Source organism: Coregonus clupeaformis, unplaced genomic scaffold, assembly GCF_020615455.1.
Source record: "Coregonus clupeaformis isolate EN_2021a unplaced genomic scaffold, ASM2061545v1 scaf0058, whole genome shotgun sequence".
Lineage (NCBI taxonomy): Eukaryota > Metazoa > Chordata > Actinopteri > Salmoniformes > Salmonidae > Coregonus > Coregonus clupeaformis.
This window is the reverse complement of record NW_025533513.1, coordinates 353,129-370,542: the sequence shown is the minus strand read 5'-3', so window position 1 is coordinate 370,542 and position 17,414 is coordinate 353,129. Positions and strand designations below refer to the sequence as shown.

At 43.9% G+C, this 17,414-nt stretch overlaps 1 protein-coding gene across 3 annotated transcripts in view; it reads right to left on the bottom strand.

Moving 5' to 3' along the window:
* Positions 1 to 17,414, bottom strand: part of LOC121549461 (UHRF1-binding protein 1-like) — a 46,991-nt gene that overhangs the window by 27,817 nt on the left and 1,760 nt on the right. For all 3 annotated transcript variants that reach the window (XM_041861264.2, XM_041861270.2, XM_041861276.2), the window contains exons 2-3: positions 5,580 to 5,742; positions 722 to 760 (exon numbers count right to left, since the gene is read on the bottom strand). In XM_041861264.2, coding sequence (XP_041717198.2) covers positions 722 to 760; positions 5,580 to 5,742 — 202 coding nt within the window. The remainder of the gene's footprint in view (positions 1 to 721; positions 761 to 5,579; positions 5,743 to 17,414) is intronic.

The window sequence follows — 17,414 nt, the reverse complement described above, 5'->3', positions numbered from 1 at the left end:
AAAACTTGAGACATCTGTGGCATTGTCTTGCGTGACAAAACTGCACATTTTAAAGTGGCCTTTTATTGTCCCTAGCACAAGGTGCACATGTAATATGATCATGCTGTTTAATCAGCTTCTTGATATGCAAAGGAGAAATGCTCACTAACAGGGATTTGAGAGAAATACGCTTTTTGTGCATATGGAATATTTCTGGGAATTATTGTTTTTGCGCCAACACCACATTGTAAAAAATAATCAGCTGCTCAACAGGACCTTGATAAGCTGACTCTGGTGTTAGAGCATGGTTGGATCAAAAGCCTGCACATCCAGTAGCTCTCCAGATGGAGGGTTGACGGACCACATGCGTTTTATACAGTAGGCTATCAGTGCAGTATTTTACTTTGTGGGGGGTTAAGTGCCTTGCTCAAGGCCACATCGGCAGGATATAGTGTATAGTACATGGGATCAGAGAGAAGCAGCCTTCCATTGTCAATACCTGTGATAATAATGAAGGTTATTTTGTGAAGTGGTTCCTTCATCATACACAACAATTTTCAGTCACCTTTTTGGCCCATGGTCTGACTTGAGCTTTCGGACAAATAAAAAAATCTGTCCTGCTTGTCCAAAGGACAAGTCTCTAAAACAGTTCATGTCAATCCCTGCGCACACATGCCACACACAAGTTCACACACACAAAGTTTAACGTGTCAGCAATAAGGGGAAGGAGGGCAGGACTTACCAGAGAGATGGGGTGGGTCTTCAGCTTGGTCCATGGGATCTGTCAATCAAGAAAAAACAGGAATCAGCCAGTCCAGCTCAGATAAGTCACAGTAATATTGGTTCAATATCATGCCACACACACACTATTCTGCCCAAAACCATCAGCACAGCCAAAATATAAGAATTTTTTCTTATACTTTATTTAACCTATATGCTAAATACCGTGACATAATTTTTCTGAAATAGCCTACCTACAATGTGTCTAGTCCTGAAATTAATTGAATCACTGAATGTAAATCAGTTGAAATGAATGGAATTGAATTAACGGGCCGCTCCAAGAGAGCCAGGCAGAGAGAATGAATCAAGGAGACAAAGTCTAGACAAGCAGTCAGCGTGCCAGCACATTCCACTCCTCCCCAAACTACACTAATCCCTCTGAGCGGACCCTCTTAATTACATTTTAGTCATTTAGCAGACGCTCTTATCCAGAGCGACTTACAGGAGCAATTAGGGTTAAGTGCCTTGCTCAAGGGCACAGACAGATTTTTCACCTAGTCGGCTCGGGGATTTGAACCAGCGACCTTTCAGTTACTGGCACAACGCTCTTAACCACTAAGCTACTAATCATGCCGGTGTCGATTCAAATAGCATTTACTCCATAGATATCAGCGGCATTTTCATCTTCCCCCACAATGAATTACTCCTCGTTAAAAGGCTATAAACACTGAAATACAAACATTTGGATATGTGGCGCTAATTGAATTACCCCACTAAAACTGTATTTGACTTCAGTCATTGAACTGAAATGATTTAGCAGAGAGGGTAAGCCTGTGCCTGTATGTGAGGAGGTTAGAGCAGAGATTTAGACAAGGAAAGGAACAGTTTTTGGCCTGAGTTGTGGGTTTGTGTGTGTGCGCTCCAGTGCGGATGGGCGTGTGTATTGTAACAACAGAAGATGGTATGTGCGACTGTATGTGTGTGTGTGTGTGTGTGTGTCGGTGTGTGTTGGCATTGGAAGCAATCTAAATCAGACCTAGAGAGTGATCTCTTCTATAGCCTAAGTGTTAGAGGAGTTAAACTGCAGCTGGGGGACTCTCACACCCTCTATTTCTCTCTCTAGCTTACTGGGAGCTATTAGCTATTAGCTGCAGGTTCTGCTTGACCAAGCCCACTGTTCCTCTTGGCTAGATGACCAAGCCCACTGTTCCTCTTGGCTAGATGACCAAGCCCACTGTTCCTCTTGGCTAGATGACCAAGCCCACTGTCCCTCTTGGCTAGATGACCAAGCCCACTGTTCCTCTTGGCTAGATGACCAAGCCCACTGTTCCTCTTGGCTAGATGACCAAGCCCACTGTTCCTCTTGGCTAGATGACCAAGCCCACTGTTCCTCTTGACTAGATGACCAAGCCCACTGTTCCTCTTGGCTAGATGACCTAGCCCACTGTTCCTCTTGGCTAGATGACCAAGCCCACTGTTCCTCTTGGCTAGATGACCAAGCCCACTGTTCCTCTTGGCTAGATGACCAAGCCCACTGTTCCTCTTGGCTAGATGACCAAGCCCACTGTTCCTCTTGGCTAGATGACCTAGCCCACTGTTCCTCTTGGCTAGATGACCAAGCCCACTGTTCCTCTTGGCTAGATGACCAAGCCCACTGTTCCTCTTGGCTAGATGACCAAGCCCACTGTTCCTCTTGGCTAGATGACCTAGCCCACTGTTCCTCTTGGCTAGATGACCAAGCCCACTGTTCCTCTTGGCTAGATGACCAAGCCCACTGTTCCTCTTGGCTAGATGACCAAGCCCACTGTTCCTCTTGGCTAGATGACCAAGCCCACTGTTCCTCTTGGCTAGATGACCAAGCCCACTGTACCTCTTGGCTAGATGACCAAGCCCACTGTACCTCTTGGCTAGATGACCAAGCCCACTGTACCTCTTGGCTAGATGACCAAGCCCATTGTTTCACTGTTCTTATTGGCTAGATGATCAAGCCCACTGGTTCACTGTTCCTATTGGCTAGATGACCAAGCCCAGTGTTTCATTGTTCCTTTAGGCTAGATGACCAAGCCCACTGTTTCACTGTTCCTTTAAGCTAGATGACCAGAGCTCTGTAACGCACTGGCCAAACTCCAAGGACTGTAACGTGGTGGCCTCTAAGCTGATCCTGATCCTAGATGACCTGCTGTGGGTCCAGTACGCTAAGTCACTCAGCGAGGCCATGGACAAGTCTGCCCAGCAGAGGAAGAGCATGGTCCCCGAGGACCAGGTACACACACACCTCAATGATTGGGCTATTACGACTGCAGCATTGCACCAAGGACATTGCACAGCAAGTGTGACACAGCAATAAAGCGAAGTTAGTGACACTCAATGGGCCTCGTCTAGGAAAACAGCCAGCCAGCCAGCGAGACAGACAGATAGAACTGAAGACAATTTCAGAAGACAAAACTTTATCCTTTCAGTTTCAACGCTGGGTGGCTCCCCACTCTACCTGTTAGAATTTATTGCATGAGACAGAGATGCTAAGTTGAAGTCATGAGAGAGCAGCGATGACAAGATGACATCATGACACAGCAGCGATGACAACATGAGACAGCAGTGATAAAAAGATGAAGTCATGAGACAGCAGAGGTGACAAGATGAAGTCATGAGACAGCAGAGATATTTATATTATAACCGCGATCGATAAAAGACAGTACTGCGCAGCCGTCTTCATCGACCTGGCCGAGGCTTTCGACTCTGTCAACCACCGCATTCTTATTGGCAGACTAAATAGCCTTGGTTTCTCTAATGACTGCCTCGCCTGGTTCACCAACTACTTCTCAGATAGAGCTCAATGCGTCAAATCGGAGGGCCTGTTGTCTGGACCTCTGGCCGTCTCTATGGGGGTGCCACAGGGTTCAATCCTCGGGCCGACTCTATTCTCTGTGTATATCAATGATGTTGCTCTTGCTGCTGGTGAAGCTCGGATCCACCTCTATGCGGACGACACCATTTTGTATACATCTGGCCCTTCATTGGACACTGTTAACAAACCTCCAAACGAGCTTCAATGCCATACAACACTCCTTCCGTAGCCTCCAACTGCTCTTAAACACTAGTAAAACGAAATGCATGCTCTTCAACCGAACGCTGCTTGCACCCGCCCACCTGACTAGAATCACTACTCTAGACGGGTATGTGGACAACTACAAATACCTAGGTGTCTGGTTAGACTGTAAACTCTCCTTCCAGACTCACATTAAGAATATCCAATCCAAAGTTAAATCTAGAATCGGCTTCCTATTTCGCAACAAAGCCTCCTTCACTCATGCTGCCAAACATGCCCTCGTAAAACTGACTATCCTACCGATCCTTGACTTGGGCGATGTCATTTACAAAATAGCCTCCAACACTCTACTCAGCAAAATGGATGTAGTCTATCACAGTGCCATCCGTTTTCTCACCAAAGCCCCATATACTACCCACCATTGTGACCTGTACGCTCTTGTTGGCTGGCCCTCATTACATATTCGTCGCCAAACCCACTGGCTCCAGGTCATCTATAAATCACTGCTAGGCAAATCCCCGTCTTACCTTAGCTCACTGGTCACCATAGCAACACCCACCCGTAGTCTGCACTCCAGCAGGTATATCTCACTGGTCATCCCCAAAGCCAACACCTCCTTTGGCCGCCATTCCTTCCAGTTCTCTGCTGCCAATGACTGGAACGAACTGCAAAAATCTCTGAAGCTGGACACTTATCTCCCTCACAAAATGTAAGCGTCAGTTGTCAGAGCAGCTTACCGATCACTGCACCTGTACACAGCCATTCTGAAATTAGCCCACCCAACTACCTCATCCCCATATTGTTATTTATTTTGCTAATTTGCACCCCAGTATCTCTATTTGCACATCATCTTTTGCACATCTATCATTCCAGTTTAATACAAAATTGTAACTATTTTGCACTATGGCCTATTTATTGCCTTACCTCCATAACTTACTACATTCGCACACACTGTATATATATTTTCTGTTTGTATTTTTGACTTTATGTTTTGTTAACCCCCATATGTATGTGTTGTTGTTTTTATCGCACTGCTTTGCTTTATCTTGGCCAGGTCGCAGTTGTAAATGAGAACTTGTTCTCAACTGGCTTACCTGGTTAAATAAAAATAAATAAAAAGAGATGATAAGATGAAGTCATGAGACAGCAGAGATGATAAGATTAATTTGTGAATAGAGAAAGGGGGGGATGGAAAGAGAATGGAGTAGACCGAGATAAATGCATGAGTGAGAGAGAGAGAGAGAGAGAGAGAGAGAGAGAGAGAGAGAGAGAGAGAGAGAGAGAGAGAGAGAGAGAGAGAGAGAGAGAGAGAGAGAGAGAGAGAGAGAGAGAGAGAGAGAGAGAGAGAGAGAGAGACAGAGAGAGAGAGAAAGAGAGAGAGAGAGAGAGAGAGAGAGAGAGAGAGAGAGAGAGAGAGAGAGAGAGAGAGAGAGAGAGTCAACCATTAGGGCAAAGAAAAGCTGGGGGTTTCAGGAAGGAGAAGGCTGGTAGTAGAGACCTGAGTAACAGAGTTAGTTGTTATTCTGCTCCTTCACTATCTACAGGGAGTGTCAGAGGATGTGTGCATACAGACACACACACACAGTTCATCTCAGTGCACTTCTATATCCACCGCTATCATTACGATGGAGACAAGGGAGAATGAAAGAGTGGGAGAGAGTGAGAGTGTGTGTGTGTGTGAGAGAGAGGGGGGGGCAGGGGGAGAGAGAGATAAGAGGTAGCAGACAATAAAGTTGAAATATGGACTAATTTGGCGGGGTTCATCTGAGGAGAGGGACAAAGGCAGAACACGCCGCCCAGAGTGCAGGTGTGTGTGCGTCTCCCTCTCTCTTACCCGGATGGCGGCCTTGTTGCAGCCCACTTTGTTGATGGCCAGCCAGGTGGGCAGGTCCAACATGCTCTGCAGTACCTCCTCATCCAGCTCCAGGTTGGTGAGCTGGCCCTCGCCCTTCAACGTGCTCAGGTTGATCTTGTCTGGGGACAGGTTCTTAGCAAACCTGCAGGGGGAGGAGTAAGGAGAGGAGAAAATTAGTATTTTTGTTAATCATTCAACATCAAGGAAAGAAGCCCTTATCATACATCATCATAATCACAAATACAAGACACCCTTGCTTTTGGGAGGGAGAGACCAAGCGAAAGGAGAGAGAATTGCATTTATTGGCACAATTCATTACAGAGTACAATCCCCCTCTCTCTCTTTCCACCAGGGAGAAGTAGAGAGAAAAATAAAGGCAGAGAGGCCGGACAAGAAAGATAACGGCCGACAAGAAAGATAACGGACAACAAGAAAGATAATGGCTGACAAGAAAGATAGAAGAGAGAGGGATAGTCTAGAAGAGACACAGGAGCCGACCAATCGACCAATCAGCCTGTTACAAGTGATAAGCAAACTTTTGGATAATTTATTTTTGTTGATCAAATACAAAGTTATTTTACAGAAAACAAATTAACAATAAGGCTTTCAGCATGCTTATAGGGAAGGGCACTCAACATGCTTGGCACTGACACAAATGACTGATGATTGGCTGAAATAAATTGATAGTAAGAAGATTGTGGGAGCTGTTTTGTTAGACTTCAGTGCAGCTTTTGATGTCATTGATCATAACCTATTGCTGAAAAAATAGGTGTTATGGATTTGCATCCTCTGCCTTATTATGGATTGAGAATTACCAATCTAATAGATCACAGAGGGTTTTCGTTAATGGAAGCCTTTCTCATGCAAATTAAGTTGAGTGTGGTATACTGCAGGGCAGCCTGCTAGGGCCATTATTGTTTTCTGTTTTTACAAATGACCTTACATTGACCTTGAATAAAACCTGTGTGTCTATGTATGCTGGCTGCAACAGTAAAATAAATAATTGAAACACTTAACATAGAGCTCCAGTCAGTTTTAGAATGGGCAACTAGCAATAGGCTGGTGCTAAATATTTAAAAAAATCTAAAAGCATAATTTTTGGGACAAATTACTCTCAATGCTAAACCTCATTTAGATCTATTATTGAATAATGTGGCTATTGAGCAAGTTGAGGAGACTAAACTGCTGGGTGCTCTGCCTTCTTGACATCTCAGTTGACCAGACAGGTCCTACAGGACCTAGTTTTGTCGCACTTGGACTACTGCCCAGCTGTGTGGTCATGTGCGGCAAAGAAGGACATAGGTAAATTGGAGTTGGTACAGAACAAAGCAGCACGTATCGCACTTAGATATACACAGAGGGAAAGTGTCAGTAACATGCATGTCAATCTCTTAAATTGAGGAGAGATTGACTACATGGAACTCTCTGCAACCCCAGGTAACTCAAGCTTGCAATAAAACCAGTTTCAGAAAACAGATAAAATAACACCTTACTGCACAAAGGGGCCTGTGGAGAGAGACAGCCATTTTATAGATATTGTATTGTAATGTGCACTGTACTATGTATTAGACCTAGATATTGTGTGTATGTACTGATATGTAGGCTACGTGCGACGTTTTAAATGTACATATTTCAGTCCTTGACTAATAATGTGCTCTACTATTTATTATGTCAGGCTTCATGTAGACCTAGGGAAGAGTAGCTGATGCTTTTGCAGCGGCTAATGGGGACCCTAATAAATACCTAGAAGAGAGGCCAGATAGGAAAAGAGAGGGAGAGATGAGGTAGGCCTATAGGTCTGTTATGGAAGATTATAGGGTTCTGCTGAAAGTCAAATTACAGTCTTGGACAAGATGGAGACAGTGACATGTCTGCTGCCTCTTAAAACCGTACTCAAGGGGGGGCAGTGTGAACTTGAGGATCACACTCTCTCAAATGTAAGGGTTTCCCAACTCATATCTTTCATCAGAGGTAGCACAGCCAATGAGTGTGTGTGTCCTTGACGCGTGGGTGGGTTCCATCGCTAGGCCCTGCTCAAAGCTCCAACACACACTGTGCCCATGACCTTGTACCATAGTCCCTAGACACCCTACCAGAGTGTGGTTAGTAGTTAGTCAAACACCCACATACCAGGCAAAAGGTCATTGTCCTAATTACTGTTTACAGATAGAGTTCCCAGTAACTCACTGCCGGATTTTATCAATCCACATTCCACACAACAACCTATTTCGGTTTGTACACCACAAGTGTGTGTGTCTGCCCATATCTAGCCTGTTTGACTAAGTTAACTCATTTTATTGATCTACACTACCAGTCAAAAGTTTTAGAACACCTCCTCATTCAAGGAGTTCTTTATTTGTATTATTTTCTACATTGTAGAATAATAGTGAAGACATCAAAACTACGAAATAACACATATGGAATCATGTAGTAACCAAAATAGTGTTATACAAATCAAAATATTTTTTATATTTGAGATTCTTCAAATAACCACCCTTTGCCTTGATGACAGCTTTGCACACTCTTGGCATTCTCTCAACCAGCTTCACCTGGAATGCTTTTCCAACAGTCTTGAAGGAGTTCCCACATATGCGGAGCACTTGTTGGCTTCTTTTCCTTCACTCTGCAGTCCGACTCATCCCAAACCATCTCAATTTGGTTGAGGTCGGGGGATTGTGGAGGCCAGGTCATCTGATGCAGCACTCAATCTCTCTCCTTCTTGGTAAAATAGCCCTTACACAGCCTGGAGGTGTGTTGGGTCATTTTCCTGTTGAAAAACAAATGAAAGTGGGACTAAGCCCAAACCAGATGGGATGGCATATCGCTGCAGAATGCTGTGGTAGCCATGCTGGTTAAGTGTGCCTTGAATTTAAAATTAATCACAGACAGTGTCACCAGCAAAGCACCCCCACACCATCACACCTCCTCCTCCATGCTTTACGGTGGGAAATACACATGCGGAGATCATCCGTTCACCCACACCGCGTCTCACAAAGATACAGCGGTTGGAACCAACAATCTCAAATTTGGACTCCAGACCAAAGGACACATTTCCACTGGTTTAATGTCCATTGCGCGTGTTTCTTGGCCCAAGCAAGTCTCTTCTTCTTATTGGTGTCCTTTAGTAGTGGTTTCTTTGCAGCAATTCGACCATGAAGGCCTGATTCACACAGTCCCCTCTGAACAGTTGATGTTGAGATGTGTCTGTTACTTGAACTCTGTCAAGCATTTATTTGGGCTGCATTTTCTGAGGCTGGTAACTCTGATGAACTTATCCTCTGCAGCAGAGGTATGGTGAGGGAAAAAAAGTATTTGATCCCCTGCTGATTTTGTACGTTTGCCCACTGACAAAGACATGATCAGTCTATAATATTAATGGTAGATTTATTTTAACAGTGTGAGACAGAATAACAACAAAACAATCAAGAAAAACACGTCAAAAATGTTATAAATTGATTTGCATTTTAATGAGGGAAATAAGTATTTGACCCCTCTGCAAAACATGACTTAGTACTTGGTGGCAAAACCCATGTTGGCAATCACAGAGGTTAGACGTTTCTTGTAGTTGGCCACCAGGTTTGCACACATCTCAGGAGGGATTTTGTCCCACTCCTCTTTGCAAATCTTCTCCAAGTCATTAAGGTTTCGAGGCTGACGTTTGGCAACTCAAATCTTCAGCTCCCTCCACAGCTTTTCTATGGGATTAAGGTCTGGAGACTGGCTAGGCCACTCCAGGACCTTAATGTGCTTCCTCTTGAGCCACTCATTGGTTGCCTTGGCCGTGTGTTTTGGGTCATTGTCATGCTGGAATACCCATCCACGACCGATTTTCAATGCCCTGGGAAGGAAGGAGGTTCTCACCCAAGATTTGACGGTACATGGCCCCGTCCATCGTCCCTTTGATGCGGTGAAGTTGTCCTGTCCCCTTAGCAGAAAAACACCCCCAAAGCATAATGTTTCCACCTCCATGTTTGATGGCTGGGATGGTGTTCTTGGGGTCATAGGCAGCATTCCTCCTCCTCCAAACACGGCGAGTTGAGTTGATGCCAAAGGGCTCGATTTTGGTCTCATCTGACCACAACACTTTCACCCAGTTCTCCTCTGAATCATTCAATGTTCATTCGCAAACTTCAGACGGGCCTGTATATGTGCTTTCTTGTGCAGGGGGACCTTGCGGGCGCTGCAGGATTTCAGTCCTTCACGGCGTAGTGTGTTACCAATTGTTTTCTTGGTGACTATGGTCCCAGCTGCCTTGAGATCCTCCCGTGTATTTCTGGGCTGATTCCTCACCGTTCTCATGATCATTGCAACTCCACGAGGTGAGATCTTGCATGGAGCCCCAGGCCGAGGGAGATTGACAGTTATTTTGTGTTTCTTCCATTTGCGAATAATCGCACCAACTGTTGTCATCTTCTCACCAAGCTGCTTGGCGATGGTCTTGTAGCCCATTCCAGCCTTGTGTAGGTCTACAATCTTGTCCCTGACATCCTTGGAGAGCTCTTTGGTCTTGGCCATGGTGGAGAGTTTGGAATCTGATTGATTGATTGCTTCTGTGGACAGGTGTCTTTTATACAGATGACAAGCTGAGATTAGGAGCACTCCCTTTAAGAGTGTGCTCCTAATCTCAGCTCGTTACCTGTATAAAAGACACCTGGGAGCCAGAAATCTTTCTGATTGAGAGGGAGTCAAATACTTATTTCCCTCATAAAAATACAAATCAATTTATAACATTTTTGACATGCGTTTCTCTGGATTTTTTTGTTGTTATTCTGTCTCTCACTGTTCAAATAAACCTACCATTAAAATGATAGACTGATCATTTCTTTGTCAGTGGGCAAACATACAAAATCAGCAGGGGATCAAATACTTTTTTCCCCTCACTGTAACTCTGGGTCTTCCATTGCTGTGGCGGTCCTCATGAGAGCCAGTTTCATCATAGTGCTTGATGGCTTTTGCGACTGCACTTGAAGAAACTTTCAAAGCTCTTGAAATTTTCCAGATTGACTGACCTTCATGTCTTAAAAGTAATGATGGACTGTCGTTTCTCTTTGCTTATTTGATCTGTTCTTGCCATAATATGGACTTGGTCTTTTACCAAATAGGGCTAATCTTCTGTATACCCCCCTACCTTGTCACAACACAACTGATTGGCTCAAACGCATTAAGAAGGAAAGAAATTCCACAAATTAACTTTTAAGGCGGCACACCTGTTAATTGAAATGCATTCCAGGTGACTACATCATGAAGCTGGTTGAGAGAATGCCAAGAGTGTGCAAAGCTGTCATCAAGGCAAAGGGTGACTACTTTGAAGAATCTAAAAAATAAAAACATTTTATAATTTATTATATTATTTGTTTAACACTTTTTGGTTACTACATGATTCCATATGTGTTATTTCATAGGTTTTGATGTCTTCACTATTATTCTACAATGTAGAAAATAGTAAAAATAAAGAAAAACCCTTGAAATGAGTAGGTGTTCTAAAACGTTTTACCGGTAGTGTACATTACACCACAACCTAAGCACGACAACACAGTCGACACACACAAATGTTAATGATGCAGAGACGGCCATGGTTTGACTGCTGTAATCTTGTTAGGTACCTGGTTGGCAGGCAGCTAATCTGACACAGATAGAAGCACCATGCTGTTAAATAGGGCCAGATCAAAGCGCCCAACTGTGCTGCAACATTCAGCTAATGTAGGCCTCAGTAACAACATTCAGCTAACATTTAAATAACATCCTTTAACCAATGTTTTAATAACCACTAGACAGATTCACAACTCTGATACAATCGATGGCCTGGTAACTTATATAGCATGATTCATTTGTCCCCATCACAACCCATAGGCTATACCATATTGAAGACCGAATAAGATTAAGTAACCCCTACACGCTGATCTGAGGTCAGTTTTCACTCCTTATCCAACTGTTGAGGTTAGGATTGGGGAGGGTAAGCTGATCCTAGATCTGTGCTTCGGGGCAGCAACTCCCTTTCAAGTACATTATTCAGAGGCAGCAGAAGCTCATCCAGTCAAGAGACTCTCAGCACAGTGTGAGGATGTTCCATGTCTAACTTTGTGTGCTGATCTTTGTTTACTGTTTTGTTTAGTCTCAAATGGGACATTTCTTTTTATTATAAGATATAATCTGCCATAGAGCAGAGTTATTAAATAAATGATAATTTACAACAGAAGTCGAAGGAGACAAATTAGATTGAGGTGGATGATTAGGTGGCCGAGGTAATAGGAGAGGCCTAGGTTAATAATAATATGCCATTTAGCAGACGCTTTTATCCAAAGCGACTTACAGTCATGTGTGCATAAATTTTTACGTATGGGTGGTCCCGGGGATCAAACCCACTACCCTGGCGTTACAAGTGCCATGCTCTACCAATTGAGCTACAGAATCCTGATTTTAATTAGCATGATTCACCCACTCTTCACCGTCATAGCTGGTGTGTGTTCGTCTGTATTTGTATTACACACACACAACTTTTGGCCATGGTCTCTACAGGTTCTGTAATTGGGGCCTGTAAGGCTAACCTTCTCCCTGCCTCCATCAGAGCCATAAATATTACATTGCCCTGTGTGTGTGTGTGTGTGTGTGTGTGTGTGTGTGTGTGTGTGTGTGCGCCATTCGGTTTGGCACACGGTTTGTTGCTGGTGTGTGTATTGTCATCCGACCCACAGGAGTTTCCCCACCTTTGACTGAGTCAATCTAAACAAGGGATGACAAGGTCACTTTTTCTGGAGCAACCATCCTCAGGACACACACACACACTTGGGCTATTCTTTGAGGGATGAACCAGAGTCGCCTGGCAGAACTTATTAAATTCAGGAGTCTCTTCAAAGATAGAAAGTGTGTGTGCGCACGCACGTGCGCGTCCATTCTACAGATTAAATTAGAAATTCTACTTCATTAGATTAACCTATGATCTAACTGCAGATTATCACTAGGCAAACCTAGTTCTGAGGGCGATTCTGTTTCTGTTCTCACAACTCAATGGAAATAAACCAAAGAAACCTGCCTGTGTGCAGGAGAAATGGCCTTCATTTTATTAGGCCTAAGTACAACGCTTGTGTCCAATCTGACAACACTGTCTTTATTGAGTTGGCGTGTGTGCTCCAAACAATTTCTTTATTCTATTAAACAAACGTGTCCATTCTCACAACACTGCCTTCTTTTAATGTTTTCCTATTGTTTCAAAGTGTCTAGTATAGTGAGTGTCCATTTTGAAAACACTGTCTTGTAAGTCTTCTAGTTAATGTCCTTACGTTGTGTTCCAAATGGTTTCTTCTTCACTCTATCAAGTACGCTAGAATCCATTTTGGATACACCATTTTCTATGAATTATTATGGAGAAAATAGGCCTTATTTCTTTATTGCAAATGACACACAAGTCTTTATTCTAGTAAAGTAGACCCAACTCCACAAAGGCTTTGTGTTAAACGGTTTCCCTTCAAGAAACAACTCATTCAATTGGTCACTTTTGTTTCCTGTGTTGCTTTTGACTGAGCCAGCAAACCTGGTTAGCACAAGCAGGTTTGAATGAATAAGAAAATAACTGAATTCCAAAACCTCAGCACCTTTTTCCCCAAAGCATGTTCCTCGCTGTCATTTTTGGAATGTTCTTAGATTAAAACACTATAGACTCTTCCTAGCCAGCCCCTTTCCCCTCTCCGTCTTCTCTCTCCGACTCTCGTACCCTGTGGTTATTATTTGCATTTAGCGGCTGTGTGTCTTCTCTCTCCGACTCTCTGACCCTGTGGTTATTATTTGCATTTAGCGGCTGTGTGTCTTCTCTCTCCGACTCTCGGACCCTGTGGTTATTATTTGCATTTAGCGGCTGTGTGTCTTCTCTCTCCGACTCTCTGACCCTGTGGTTATTATTTGCATTTAGCGGCTGTGTGTCTTCTCTCTCTGACCCTGTGGTTATTATTTGCATTTAGCGGCTGTGTGTCTTCTCTCTCCGACTCTCTGACCCTGTGGTTATTATTTGCATTTAGCGGCTGTGTGTCTTCTCTCTCCGACTCTCTGACCCTGTGGTTATTATTTGCATTTAGCGGCTGTGTGTCTTCTCTCTCCGACTCTCTGACCCTGTGGTTATTATTTGCATTTAGCGGCTGTGTGTAGGTATTCCTCCATCTATCATCCGCCCATCAGCCCAGTCACACTCCTGCACGCATCATCAAGCCGTGCCAAAGAGACCACTAGTTGAATCAAATGTGTTAGTGCTGGGCTAGAACACATTTTTTTGAGGAGAAACACTGACATAGCCTGCCAGACAGGGGGTGAAGGTAAGATGTAGAGAGAGAAAGAGATGGACAGATATATAGAGAGAAAGACAGCTGAGCAGGTGACTGAAGCAACGTTGACACCTGATCACAGTGAGCCTCAGTAGAATGAATATTTAACAGCACAGGCCAGGGCTCCCTGACACACTCAATACTGAGTGGACCACACACACACACACAGGCCCAACCTCACTGTGTGTGTGTTTTCTATAAGGTCACATCAGTGTGTGTTGTTTATGCGTGCACGTTTTAGAGTCTCTGAGTGTGTGTGTGTGTGTGTGTGTGTGTGTGTGTGTAACCCCTGACCCTGCTGTGTCTGGCCCTGGGCCATGTCGATACCTGGTTTAATGGGGAGAGGGACATCTTTATCAACTCACCCTCGGGGTCACCTAAGAGCAGCACACTGTTGGTGGAAACACCTCACACCACCCGCCAAACTCGCATTGTGTGTTCTCACAGGCCAATGTTTTGACATACAAGGCCTTGAAGGCAAGAGTCAGCCTTTCACTCCTGCCTTCAGGAGGTCGTTGCAGATAGAAAAATGCCCAGTATAGAGCGGACATTATGTTTTTCCTATTCTACATGACAGAAGCATGTCTGTTCTACATTATATATTTCTATCTGAATGTCCTCCATGCTTTACGGTGGGAAATACAAATGCGGAGATCATCCGTTCACCCACGCCGCGTCTCACAAAGAATGAAATATCTCCAATCTGGACTCCAGACCAAAGGACACATTTCCACCGGTCTAATGTCCATTGCTCGTGTTTCTTGGCCCAAGCAAGTCTCTTCTTCTTCTTCTTCTTCTTCTTCTTATTGGTGTCCTTTAGTAGTGGTTTCTTTGCAGCAATTCGACCATGAAGGCCTGATTCACACAGTCTCCTCTGAACAGTTGATGTTGAGATGTGTCTGTTACTTGAACTCTGTGAAGCATTTATTTGCTTCCCGGAGAGATATTTATTTATATCTGCGTGATGAACTGAGAATCCCTCTGGTTGGACCGATTCCGACAGAGTATCCCGAGAGAGCCATGTTTCCGTGAAACAATGTATGTTACAGGCCCTGATGTATCTCTGGAAAGAAATCCTTGCCCTGAGCTCATCAACTTTGTTATCGAAAGACTGAACATTAGTGAGTAATATACTTGGAAGCGGTTGGTGGTGTGCGCGCATCCTAAGTCGAACCAGCAGGCCGCCTCGAGTGCCTCTCCTCCGCCGGCGATGTTTTGGGTCGGCCTCTGGAATCAGTTCAATTGCTCTGGGGAGAGCGAACAAAGGATCTGCTTCGGGGAAGTCGTATTCCTGGTCATAATGCTGGTAGTTCTGGTGAGTTACCGCCGCTCTGATATCCAATAGTTCTTCCCGGCTGTATGTAATGACACAAAATATTTCCTGAGCTAATAATATAAAAAATAATACATAAAAAAACGAAATACCGCAAAGTTTCCTAAGAGCTAGTCGCGAGGCTGCCATCTCCGTCGGCGCTGAATGCTTGAACATTCACGTGACGACCCTAGGGACTGATAATGACATAATTCCCCCGGTCCTGTTGACGCCAATGGTAATGCGCACACACACACACACAATCCAATGTTATAGGACACTAAAGCTTTGTTCACATTGGCAGTTTGAAGTGATTCAAATCCTATTTTGTTGCATATCCGATTCGAATCTGTTCATTTTCCTGCAGTCTGAACAGCCAAAAGCACATGAAATCTGATATTTCAGGCCACATTTCAAACCACCTACGTAGTTGGTTTGAAATCAGATACAAATCTGATTCTTGGCCATGCGGCTTGTGTCTGAATGGTCAAATCTGATTTATTTGCCTTCAAGTGGTTTTCAGACTTATTAGGAATATCTTGTTCCTTGACAGCTACTCTGTTGACAGTTTAAAAAACATGTGGTAGCTAACTAGCTTGTTAATTGTTTACAAACAAATTAGTGAATGTGCTAGAAAGCTAAACAGCTACCTAGTTGGCTAGCTGAGGCTAGCCAAAAACACACTTTAAAAGTGTTCCTACACTATGATTTTGAACGTTAAAATCAACTGGGAAACGTCCATGGCAGGCATTGTTGCCACCTTAGCTTGCTACATAACTTCTGAGTGATAGGAAGCACAAGCACCACCACCAATCAGCCTACACCACTGAAAACACACACAACCGTCGTTACTATGAATACTAGCTTAGCCATGTCAGCAAATGACTTCTGTCTGAACACACACATCCGATTTGGTCACTTGTAACTTGCTGTTTGGACAGTCAGTATTCCAAAACAGATTTGAACATTAAGGCCTACAGTGTGAACAAGGCTTAAATTACATGACAGTCAAGGGCTGTGTATGTAAAACTTGGCTGTGGCCATTGTTTGTGGGACCATGAAGGGTACAGCAACCATTAGCCATCAAAGCTTCTGCCTTGCCACATAAATACCAAGGGCTCCACTGGTAATACTGAAAGTCAAAGGCTTTTGTTCACAATGCATTGCTGGCAGGAAGCAATGCATTAAAAAGCCTAATGCACTTTCCCATTTCTAAAGCTATAACACTTGTTTAACTGCATTGTGTGTGACTATAACAAAGCTTACTGTTCTGTGTCAATCCAAACAGTTTGCAAGTCATTCATTTTTATCCAGCCGGTAACATGGGAGGTTTAACCTACATCTCAAAGGTTTAAGGTTTTATCTAACCTTTATTTTTATAGGCGTTATCATGTATTGTTCAAAGACAGTTTTCTAGGAGCTACAGGTGTAAGGCCGTGAATGCTTTTGGATCATAATCAGTCAGTTGTAGGTAGGCTCAACTGAATATGTAATGGTGGAATTGATGTTATTATGGAGAATGGAGAAGTTCTCCCCTTAGAATATAATGGGTAAGTATTTTGATGAACTTCCCTCTGGGCACCAACGTGGAACAATAAATAATGCATGTGCCTAGCTGAAAGCTGTCGATAACAATGGGTAGGACAACTGATGACTGTGTTGGAAACATAGGGACTCTATTGTTTGGACTCAGTCTCTGGTGGTATTTTCTCTCCATGACCCGTGAACCATGAAAAATATCTTACACTATTAATCCTTTATCAAATACTTGTGAGAGGAAAAGGTGGCACAAACCTTCGCCTACAACAACCAAGGCCTCTATCCTCCCGGCTCAATGTCCATGGTACTGGCAAACAAACAAGGCATGTGTGTATGAGGTGTACAGGTGCTTAGTCACCTATAGGCTGTGGCAGTTGCATTATTATCCCAAGCTGCTAATGCAAGCAAGAGTGGACATACATACAGCCCCGGTGCAAGTAAATACAGTAGAGCAGGGGTGTCAAACTCATTCCATGGAGGGCCGAGTGTCTGCTGGTTTTTGCTTTTTGCTTTCAATTAAGACAACCAGGTGAGAGGAGTTCCTTACTAATCAGTGATCTTAATTAATCAATCAAGTACAAGGGAGGAGCAAAAACCTGCAGACACTTGCCCCTCCGTGGAATGAGTTTGGTAAATGTACATTAGAGCAGATTT